This window comes from Amphiura filiformis, chromosome 16 (assembly GCF_039555335.1).
Source record: "Amphiura filiformis chromosome 16, Afil_fr2py, whole genome shotgun sequence".
Classification (NCBI taxonomy): Eukaryota; Metazoa; Echinodermata; class Ophiuroidea; order Amphilepidida; family Amphiuridae; genus Amphiura; species Amphiura filiformis.
Genome location: NC_092643.1, coordinates 12,461,961 through 12,474,152, shown reverse-complemented (window position 1 = coordinate 12,474,152; position 12,192 = coordinate 12,461,961). Strand labels below are relative to the sequence as shown.

Here is a 12,192-nt window from a genome sequence, read left to right as displayed (position 1 = left end):
ATGCCATCCACAGCCAAATCATGAATCATCTTGACCACCATCGTATCTTATCTGACCAGCAACATGGATTTGAAACGGCGTTCATGTGATACACAGCTGCTAATCACACATCATGATCTCAGCAGTGCCTTGGACCAGAGAAAGAGCGTGGATGTCATCATACTCGACTTCACAAAGGCATTTGACACCGTGCCTCATCTCCGCCTCCTCTCCAAACTCAAGTACTACGGCATAAACAATCAGCTGCTGTCCTGGATATCATCCTTTCTTCAAGACCGATCCCAGAGAGTAGTGCTAGAAGGTAGAACTTCATCTGCAGTTTCCGTCGACTCTGGAGTTCCACAAGGAACGGTCCTTGGACCGCTCCTTTTTCTTCTCTACATCAACGACTTACCAGAGGTGTTAACATCAACAGCACGCGTCTATTTGCAGATGATGCCCTTGTATACCGAACCACTTCTTCACCAACCGATGCTGAAGCTCTCCAAGCTGACCTAGACCATCTTACCAAGTGGCAACACGACTGGCAGATGCAATTTAATCCAAGCAAGTGTTATGTGATGCATGTATCCAACGCTAGAAGTCAAGTACACCATGACTACAAGCTGAGCAACCAGACACTCGCCGTCGTGAAGTCACATCCATACTTGGGAATCCATCTTCAGGATGATCTAGGATGGAATACTCAGATTGGCTCTGCAACATCCAAAGCAAGCAGAATGCTCGGTGTGGTTCGTCGAAACCTTGGAAACTGTCCAGAGAAGTTGAAGGAGACAGCCTACCTCAGCCTTGTTAGACCCCACGTTGAGTACGGCTCCGTGATCTGGGATCCTCACCAGAAGAACAACAAAGCGAAAGTGGAGAAGATCCAGAGAAGTGCTGCTCGCTTTGTCAAGTCAAACTATGAACGCACCAAGGGGACGGTAACAACTCTCTTGAAAGACCTTGGGTGGCAGTCGCTGGAGGACCGCAGAAGATCTGCACGGCTGACCCTGTTGTATAAGATCATCAACGATGAGGTGGACATCCCCAGTGACCGTTACCTAACGCCAGTTACCCGACCTTCTCGCCGCTGCAACTCCAGAAGTTTTATCCAACATCAGACCAGACTCCAAAGTCACAAGTATTCTTTCTTCCCACGAACAATACCCCAGTGGAATAACCTCAAAGAAAACATAATCCAAGCTCCAAGTAACCAAGCATTCAAAGCACACCTACAGGCTCAGTAACCACGCTTAATCCCCGCACAAGCTTGGCTGTCATACCCAGACGTTCTGGGTCCTGCCAATACCAGAGTTGAAGTTGAAGTTGAACTAATCCAGATCCAGATCCAGATCCACTGCAGAAACGTGCCCCGTGAAAAGCAGTAGCAAGGCTTCCGAATTTTGAACACTGGTTGCACGAGCCTTCATTCATTCATTCATTCATATTTATTTGGCAAAAGCGACATAAAATAGTACAATGAAACATACAAAAATTTAACACATTGAAAAGCTGCACACCAAAAAGACACCAAAATGCCGAATTGCCAGGATGACCCATAAAGTCTAGCTTCCTGTGTAGACTTAATTCCAATGGGGTCCCACAAAAGAACAAAAAGATGCCTGGGAGCGTGTGAAACAATAAGATAAAACAAAGGCGGGGACCTAAAGGAGTAAGCTACACAAATTCAGCAGACTCATGGGTCATAGCAACTCTAGCCAGGTATTTTTTCATAGCATGTTTATAAGTACATTTGTCCAGAATGGATTTGATATGCGAAGGTAGGTTATTCCAATCAAGAGTTGCATGGTAAAAAAAGATTTTTTGGTATTTGAACCAACTCTTGGGACATGAAAATTCCAAGAGCTTGACCTAGTGGCATGAGAATGAATATCAGAAATTTTGGTAAAAAACTGGGTAAGATAAGAAGGGCCCTGTGAATGGAAAATATTATACATGTGGTTGAGTCTCAGCTGCCTAGCCCTGTTTTGGATATCTAGAAGTTTAACTAAGTCAAATTCTACCTGACCAACATGATCTCTGGGAGCTAGGTTCAAAATAAAACGAACCATCTTGTTTTGAATAACTTGAAGTTTGTGCTGATAAATTTTGGACAAACCAGTATACCATGAGGTGCAACAATAATCAAGATGACACTGCAGTAATGCAGAGCAGAGATTTTTTGTAAGCTTTTGGTTGAAAAATTGAGAATGTCTGTATAAAAATTTGAGCCGCCAGTAGCTTTCTTAATGAGAGAATCGACCATAACTTCTCCAGAGAGATGTTGGTCAAGTGACACCCCAAGATATTTTATGCAGGGAGCTGGTTGAATGGTATGATCATTGTATGAAATGTGAAAGTTGGATGCTTTTTTAAGCTTTCTACGTGAGCCAAATAAAATCAGTTCGGTTTTACCAACATGCAAGGATAATTTGTTGTTGATGAGCCAGTTGTTACAGGATTTCAAATCTAAGCTAAGATCATGGGCAATCACATCCGGGTTTGTGTCTGAAGATATAATAACACTATCGTCGGCATACAGGAGCAGCTTGTTTTTTACCGACATAGCCATGTCGTTGCTATAGCAAAGATAAAGCAGCGGACCAAGCAGGCTCCCCTGTGGAACTCCACAGGAGAGCTGCATAAGATTAGATTGAATGCCGTCAACACTGACAAGTTGCTGCCTATTAGAAAGATATGATTTAAACCAATCGGATTTGATGCCCATGGCCTCAAGCTTGTAACAAAGAATGTTGTGATTGACGCTGTCAAAAGCTTTTTGCACGTCCAAAAGAAGCATGCCAACATAATTACCCTTGTCAAGTTGAGACCTAATGTAATCTGTTAAAAAGATCAGACAAGTTTCTGTAGAGTAGCCAGGGCGGAAGCCTGATTGAAACTGGTAAATTAAGTTTTTAGAGCTTAAATATTGCTCCAATTGAACATAGATACACTTTTCTAAAACTTTTGAAACTGTACTCAACAAACTGACAGGCCTATAGTTACCAACTTCCAAGCGGCTGTTCTTTTTTGAAAAGTGGGATAACCTTGGCAATTTTTAGATCCTGGGGAACAGTACTGGATTCAATGGAGAGGTTCACTATGTGAGTAATTAGAGGAGAAAGTTGTTCTGCACCATCTCTCAAAAATTTCGTGCAATATCATCCAGGCCAACAGCTTTGTGAATGTCAAGGCTGGATAGCTCATCAAAAATATAATCTTCATCAACACACCTAAGATCAAACTCAGAGCTGGACACATCATTACTCAAGTAAAACCTCTCAAAAGAATCAGACCCCACCCCAAAATCGTTACTCACTTGCGGTAATTTGTTTGTCAAAGCATCAGCCACAGTAGTGAAGAAACTGTTAACATGATTACAGACAGAAAGGGTATCTGATTGTAATTCCCCATCAACATTTAAAACAATTTTCCCTTTGGATTTAGATTTAGAACTATAACCCAGATTTTTCAGGTGCATCCAAAGTTTTTTGGGTTCTCCCATATTTTCCTCAAGTTTTAATACTTTTAAAGTAGTTTGCCTTTGCCTTCTTAATTTCTCTCTGAATGGAATTTCGGCCTCATAACAAGATGACATTTTCTATACAATCTGACGTCTAATGTACAATTCAAAAGCAAATATACACCCTCATTTGTTTATATGTACGTCGACGCATTTTACCTAACACGTCGAGTTGAACTTTATGAAATTTACCAACATTTATTTGGCCATGACAACTTTTCCCGGTACAAACAATCAAAAATGTCCAAGCAGCGGCGAGGATGAAAGTTACTTTTAATAATGAACATTTTTAATAATAATAAATTCTCTATTTCTACATAAATATTTAAATAAATAATTTTCAAAGAACAATATATTTTTGTCTTTCAATAATTAGGAATAAATTATCAAAATTATATTTTTTTTTTCCAAAAAATGTACGTTTTGGTGCGAGGATAAATTGGGGTCAGAGGTTAAATAGCGCTTCCTGACTTTCATCTTTGTTGACACAGTTTTGTAAAATACGTTGACGTTTTTTACTGTTTAAGACAATTTTAGGCTATCGTAAATAAAACCGAGTGGAAGACGATGGCAGATATTAAAGCAGATTCGGCAAATGTTCCCGCTGATCCTAAAAATGTCCAGGATATGACACAATTCGTAAGTAACAAGAGGCCCTAAAATCATGAAATTGCATGCATCATTGCATTGGCATTGCATGTATTGCAAGGGAGCAAACAATCAAACATACCAATTCATGATCATTCACTATAGCCAAAATAATTTATTCTCTATCATGAGAGCCAACTTGGGTACGCACAGTTATTTGCGTCGAGCGTACTACGCAAATACCGGCGCTTACGGCGCAAACACAGCTTTTCACTAAATTGAGAAATGACCAATCACACGGTCGTTGCTAGGCAAGGTCATCGTTCGGTCATACAGGTCGAGGTCGCGCGATCGTGTTAGTTATTCTATGAAAAGTACGCTGACGCAGAAGGTACATCCTCTCATGATCGAGAATTTGTTATTTTGGCTATATAACAAAACTGCTCCATATTGACACTGTACTTAATTTCAGTGTTGCCAAAACTTTTCAGCGCCAAGGCGTGGCGCATTGACTCGCCAGGCCGCGGTAAAGGATTCTCAAGTAAGTAGCCCAATTTTTAAGCTTCCAAAAAAGCGCTCAATTAGGCCAATCACTGCTGCCAATAGATACCGTATAATATATTGGGTTGATTTACCCAAATTTAGAATGCAAATCACCCAATTGGGTGGAAAAGTACTTGACTTTAATTCTGGTACTTTACTGGGAAGTTACTGACTGATCAATAAATGATCACAAAACCCATTTAAGGCTCTCTAGTGCTCTCCTTAAATTTGATACATCACATTTCAGTTAAATGCACTAGAGATCAACGAAAACCATGTGCCTAAATAATTTCTAATAAATATGTTACCGTACTTATAATTCACAAAATTTGGCCTTGTTGCACTCCGGAAGTAATTTTTGTAACTAAATAACTTGTTTTTGAGATGAAAAAAGTGAACTACATGTATTTATCACTTTTTATAGTTTTTACCAGCAAAAACTGTTTTTGCCAAGCGGTAAAAACTGTAGTTAAAAGCGTGTTTTTTCCACTTGCAGCAAAAACCTGTGACCCCATGTAGGCCTACACATATTGTCAGTTATAATTCTATTTTCATGTAAAAATAAACTCACACAAATCTACTTACACTACATGAATCTTTGCTAGAATATATACATGTGCGGATAAAATATTTTACAAATAAATTTGGGAAAACAGTTCAATTTGTAATTCAATCAATCAATCAATCAATCTTTATTTTTCATCAATCTCATAAAGCATACAATGTAACAACAGAGGTAAATTAAATTATTGCACATTAACAAGTATTGATGAAGGCAGGTACATCACAAGGCCAAGAGGCCTGAAAACGATGTACCACCTTATAACATATAATTATAATTGTACATTAAATAATCAAAACATTAATTATACACAAGAACATAAAAACATACAAAGAACCCATCTTAAGTTATAAAAATACAAATTAAAGCAAACAAATAATTAGCAGTGTTTGTGTGATAATACATTATGGTGAATTGTATACAGAGTCGGCAAAGACAAGAAATTATGAGATTATGAGAGGTATTAATTAGATTTTAAATACCTTATAATGCTATTTTTGAATTCATATAATTACTGTATTTGTTCCAGAATTTTAGGCCAACAATATGTAAAAAAGGCCCAAAATATTCATCCATCATCATCAGTGTGTCATGATCATGATTCAGATATACATGGGCAGTTATATACAAACTAACATCTTGCTTGTTGTGAAGTCACTGGGTGGGCGCTATACAAGTAGGGGCATGGACGGTTAATGGAACGAATACAGTACAAGTTTGATCTGCTATTGTTTGTTTAACATTAATGAACTTGAAGTTATGTAGTAAACATGTGTTGTGAAAAGTACCAAATTAAGTAATTTTGTCTCACCAAATGCATCTTTCTCTTTTGCGTGTTACAGGTACAACAGCTTCTACAACAAATGCAGGACAATTTCCAGACAATGTCAGACAGAATTATAGGAAGAAATATCCTTTTGATTTCAGTAAATGTTTGGTAAAAAATGTAGGCAACAGATTGGTTAGAACAAGTAGGTGAAAAATAAACTGTAATTTAATTAAAGAGTTTAACTTCAACACTACACTATTTTTCACTGGCCTAGTACGTTTTCGCTGGATCAACTAGCAAGCATCTTCAGCAGATGGTGATGCTGTGATAATATCTTGTTTACAATTGGAATAACCTATTGGGCTAACCTGCTAATGCCCAGTGGACATGACGTCATCAGAAAGGACTAAATATTGTAAACAAGACATCATCAAAGCATAACCATCTGCTGAAGATGCAACAGTACCAAGTTGATTTAGCTAAAAAATAGTTTAGTGTTGGTGTTAAGGGGGTACTACACCCCTGCCCAATTTTGTGCCTATTTTTGCATTTTTCTCAAAAATTATAGTGCATTGATGACAAGTAAGATATGTATATTATAGGGGCAAGGACTACAACTACTGCACTGAAAATTTTATTTCATCACAGACAACAGTTGTGGAGTTACAGTCAAAAATGAGGGAAAACCAATATTTGATCAATAAATCCATAACTACTTGCCTTGAGTTGCTGAATTTGCAGTGCAGTAGTTGTAGTCCTTGCCCTATAATATACATATCTTACTTGTCACCAATGCGCTATAATTTTTGAGAAAATGCAAAAATAGGCACAAATTGGCCAGGGTGTAGTACCCTTAAATTAACTACCACTACGTATATGAATATCCACGCATACTAAAATTATTTGATATTCATGCAAGAGCGTTAATGTCTGGCTACAGTACAAAAGAAAAAACAGACAGATTTAAATATGAATGTTATGATTACATATTTGTACATGTTATATTTTTGTTTTTAGTTAGATGAAATACCATCACAGAACGGTTTAGTATGTATGTGAATGGGGTTCATTTTTAAGAGCATGATCATTGTTGATGCCCTTGGCTTTGCCTCAGATACAAACAATTGTCTGCAAATTCTATAAACCCCTACTTGAATCTCACCAGTCACCAAGGACTTTAAATGCAATTGCCAAAATCATTGGGCCCTGAATTTTGACATACCTACCATATCGTGTCCGGATATTTTTCTTGTATTTTTCCTTAACTCGCTTCTCCACTAGATGAAATGGGAACCAGGATAGATGATCTAGAGAAGAATATAGCTGATTTAATGATGCAAGCTGGAGTAGATGACCCAGAAAAATAACAATTTTGATGACTGTAGCCTCAACTTTATTATCAATAAATACACCATCTCTGAAAGAAAAATTAACATGTTTCAGACACTGTCTTTGTGAAAGGAAAGTTTCTCGTTACTCTCACCCTCCTAAAATAAATTTTCATCACGTCATCAGTTTTTATATCATTGTGATCTGGCTAAAGTCTCTCTGCATTATAATGAGAGCAGTTTAGATGAACTTGCACTTTTCTAAAGACAGTGTTTCGCTTTGGGTTGAGAGTCTGGTGAAGCCAGTTCAGATATGGGCATTGAATTCTTAACATTAATACTACTCAAGGTCAACTTCAAGGTCAATTAAGTTCCTCAGGACAATGTGGGTAGGACTAGTAACTCTTTGGTATATAAGTTTTATGTTTTATCAGATACCTTGAAAGTTGAATACTTCAATGATTTTGACCTATTTCTGATATAATTTCAGCAGAAAAAGCAGTAAATAAGACGCTGCAGCTGGCATAGGGCATTTCTTTTGTAGAAATGTTGAACGTTTATAAGAATTTGTTATTTGAATATGCCATAATGTAATACTCTGGCTTATATTTTTGATGACACACCATAGCAGTCGTCGTGGTAACAAAGTGGTAATATCTGGGTCATGTAAGATATCACATGAAATAATGAGATGACAAAGGTGGTGCCTCTACACGTGTTTAAGTGTGATGCATGTCGGTCTATATTTGATCAAAATAAGAGAGAAATACTGTTCTACAAATATGCAGAATCTGTGCAAATAATGTGTGTGAAGAAAAAGAAAAACAACACACATCCACGATCAGTTGATTTTGACATACATTTTCATGGTATGAACTGTCTATTATTTGCACAGATTTTTTAGCCTTGTAGAATAAGTTTGGAAAAGACTGAATGAAAAATAATCACTTTGTCTATGAAAGGTTATTTTGATCAGATATGTGGGTGACAGCCCCGCAGAAAATGAAATGGTATGCTTGCATTATGATCATAAGTGTTTTCACTTATAAAGGTGAAGCTCAAATATTGTCAAACGTATTAAACTTTTAACGCAAGACTGCTTTTGGGATGTTTTAGTCCCAACCAGTAAGCTGTTAATTGGCACAAAAATTGGATTTTTTTACAGGGGTAGGGTTTGTGATATGATTAAGTGATACACTTTGTGTGTTATGCTTTGTTTGGCTTATAATTAAAGACTCCTAAACTTTGTGGATTGATATAGAATCATTACATTGGAATGGTGTGTACAACTGCCAAGGATATGCAAGCTGCGTAATGCATGACTGGTGCGCACTGCGCACTTATATACATTTACGCAAGCGTAAGTTGGGACTTTTCTGACGCATGCAGTAACAAAATTGAAGAATTTTGCCCAATTACAAGCCAAACAAAGTATAGTCCTTTTGTATATTTCTGAAAATGTTTCTGTCAACTTAATTATGCGCAATGTCAATTTGTGTGCATTTTCTCCTGTTTGTGTCTGAAGTGTTTCAAGCAGTATCAAATCTGCCAAATATAGTGACTCCAATCATGTGTGTTACAGAAGTTATGTTTAATCTTTTATGAAGTACCTTCATACCTAGGATGAGGGCTCTGGGGCGAGGTCCCTGTTTGGTTTGAAGGTACATGTTCATCTTGGTCATCTCATTCAGAAAAGGTCAGTTTAGGTTTTAAATTGACTGCAAAATCTCTTGCACAAGCTTAAAGCAAAGATCTCTCCTGTCTTTTTGTAACTGTTTCTCTCACTTTGTTGCAGTGTTTAACCATAATAGTAGGTGGTGGTAACTATCAACAACAGTAGAATATTTTTGTGAAGTAAAAATGATGTGTAGCTAACCATTACCTTGGTAACCGATTGACCATTTCCCAAAATCATTTTCAAATTACACTGTAACTATATGTCATCAAGTCATTGTGCATTGCCAGATGTCTAATGCCACTGTACATGTTCCTGAAAACTGACTGTGCATCTGTGTTGCCTGATATATAGTCCGAGGTGCTCTGACGATAACACTCCGATCGCCATGCAATCTACGTATATGTAGTAGGCCAATGGGACAACGGAACCGCTACGTGAACGAGCTACCTGATATACAGTATCACACAGTGGTGTTAACTACCTAAGTTTTGGTTTGTTGGGCTATTCTATTTAAAATCCATACACTCTCTATGGCAGGCATGACCTTAATCTTCCACACAGGGAGTGTGAATTTCAAATGGAGTTAGCTGAATGGGTGACACCATTTGAAATCAGCACCCCCTGTATGGATGATTAAGGCCATATCTTCTGCAGGAGATGTTTGGACTTCAACTGGAATAGCCAATAAAAGGAGCTAGGATTTACCAAAATGGACTGCCCTTCATCATTTTTGTCTTGATTTATAGGAACAATTTACAGAACTTTGTACATAAAGAAAGAATACTATTGATGCAATGTAACAAAAACCGCAAAGAGCACCTCAGGCATTCGGATTTCTACAGCTGCATGTTGATACACATTTGTGACTGATTTTGCTAAGTTGTAGAGAAACACTAGCTGAATTCGAAGTACATCAGAACAGGAAAGTGTTAATACTCAATAGTACCTTCATGTATAGCCATCAAAATTTACTTTTGATACTCTGCATAGTTGATATTGCTGGTCTAGATAATAGATATTGAGGGATCATGGCAAGAATGTACTATGTTGCAATAGCTGCCATTTGTAACTTGTGTTTTTATCAAGTGCTCAACATGTCAAATATAACACCCAGCAGCTATTGCAATTGTGCTTTCTTGCTATGAAGACTCAATACATGCATGTTCAATTAGAGTAAGAATACAGCTATACTTGTATTATCTTTGGACCAACCAGTTTGCCTGAATGCCTAATTGTTATAATGCTTTGAAAATCTAAATACCACTGTGGCTATAATCATCAACGTTATGCAAATTATTTGACTTAGAACAGAATGCTGATAATAATTGTAATTTACAAGGTCAGAGCCCATTTAAAATAACATTTTTATCTCTTTACTTGATTTGTCTACCTGTTTCACTTTAGTCAGGGGGATGTTGAGGTTTTAAATCACAAAATGTCTGAGCTTGAAAAAGCTGGACACCCCTCTCACTCATATGGAATGGGTGGGCATCTGGAGTGAATATAGTATGGAGAATTCTTATAATATTCCTGTTGAAACTTTTTGATTCAGTCTACTATCAGATAATACTGTCAGGCATGATTATGCAAATGGTGTATATAAATAGTATGTCAAACCTTTTTGTTACCAAGTATGATATAATATTGGATGGCTGAGCATGATACCATAACATATCGGATGAGTCATAAAAATATCGGACAAGCCAACAGCGAGTTCGATATTTGTATGACTTAATCCGATATGTTATGGTATCATGCTAAATAAGCTATCAATAGTATCATTATTAGGTTTTCTTAACTCCTAATAACCCTGAAAACATAATAATGAAGTATATCATCAAATGAATAACAAATTGGTAAGGTAACCGACAAATGATGATGCTGTATGTGTTAACTTTACTACAACATTTTTCTTGAGCAAGTTGTTTGAAAATTATGTCTATGTGTAAATATTTTTCACCTGCGGGTGAAATTCAAAAGTGTGTAATTGCATTGGTAGTACATGCATGTAATGGCCTGTATCCGCAAAGGGAACTAACATTAATCTTGAGTTGAAATGGAGGCTTGGGAGCGCAGCGATTAATGAGAGTTATTCACGTAGCACACATTTCAGTCCAGGGACAATTTCACAAAGACTAACATTTGATCTTCTTTCTTTTAATTCAGTGATTAATAATGCTTGATTGTAAGTCTTTATGGAACTGGCCCCAAGATTAACTTTATGCCTGTTTTGTGAATACTGGTCAGTATATGGTTTTGTCAAGATACAAGTCATGTAGTGACTTTAGACGCAGACCTCACATAACATACATACCATGAGATCATTCCCCAGGGGCACTCAGCTTTCATTTTTGTTTGGTGTGTAGTGGAGCGCCAAACGTTGGGAACTGAGAACTGATTTTCAGACAAATAAGGCTTCCGAACAGAAATTTCAAAAGTTTTATTTGGTCCAGTGAACTAAAAGTGGGCAAAATTATATGCTATGGAGTTAAAAACTTCCACATTTTTCAAAATTTGAGTTACAGAGCTGAATTTTGGGAAAGTGAAAGAAAAGCTAAAGAACTGGAACATGATCGCCAAATGTGGATCTTTGGAACTGCCTGAGAAACTGAAAAGGACCCTTGACTGCCGCTCATACCATCTTTATATGTGCCCATCCACCACAAACTGGTCGTAAAGTCGGCATTTTCCATTTTGAGATACAATCAAAACAGTATTGGATTTCTATGTAAAATATATTAGGAATTTGACCTTTGATGAACCATAACTTCACTTCTAGATGCCTGATGAAGCTGGTTGATGTGTCATTGTAAAGCTGTAAGTGCATTCTTTCAAAATCTGCAATAAACAGAAAATGATCTAGAGCCGACTTTACTACCACTTCGTGGTGGATGGTCACATATGTGAGTGCCCCTCCAGGAACCATTCATCTCATACTGTATAAAGCTGCAATAATCATGTGATATTAAAATAACACTTTATATGAATGTGCCTTATAATGCTCATCATTTGCACAAAATGGCATCTGGATACAGGAATTTTAAATTAATAATTTATTTACAATAGCAAGAAAGCGGTCCGCAAGTTTATTATAAAGATCTTACAACACATGATTGTGTTCTGAAACATAATTATTTCCTGTGCAACATGAAGTACAATGGTGGAATTATTGGCTATTCCAGTTGATATCCATAAGCCCCATGAAGGCATGACCTTTAT

General features: G+C 37.1%; 3 protein-coding genes across 6 annotated transcripts in view; 2 read left to right on the top strand and 1 right to left on the bottom strand.

Annotated features, from left to right (window-relative positions):
• LOC140135584 (F-box only protein 15-like) overlaps nt 1–3,772 on the bottom strand; it is a 46,390-nt gene extending 42,618 nt beyond the window's left edge. For 2 of the 4 annotated variants that reach the window (XR_011856545.1, XM_072157123.1), the window contains exon 1: nt 3,665–3,772. The gene's annotated coding sequence lies outside the window, so the exon portion shown is untranslated. The remainder of the gene's footprint in view (nt 1–3,664) is intronic. The other 2 variants (XM_072157125.1, XM_072157124.1) reach the window with 2 other exon arrangements.
• Nucleotides 561–1,229, top strand: LOC140172433 (uncharacterized). The gene has a single exon (XM_072195581.1). The coding sequence runs from the start codon at nt 561–563 to the stop codon at nt 1,227–1,229; it is 669 nt and encodes a 222-aa protein (XP_072051682.1).
• A 177-nt stretch (nt 3,773–3,949) lies between the features above and the next one.
• LOC140135583 (uncharacterized) lies at nt 3,950–7,767 on the top strand. Its single transcript, XM_072157122.1, has 3 exons — nt 3,950–4,144; nt 6,041–6,107; nt 7,246–7,767. The coding sequence occupies exons 1-3, from the start codon at nt 4,073–4,075 to the stop codon at nt 7,332–7,334; spliced, it is 228 nt and encodes a 75-aa protein (XP_072013223.1). The 5' UTR covers nt 3,950–4,072; the 3' UTR covers nt 7,335–7,767.
• The last annotated feature ends 4,425 nt before the right edge of the window (nt 7,768–12,192 follow it).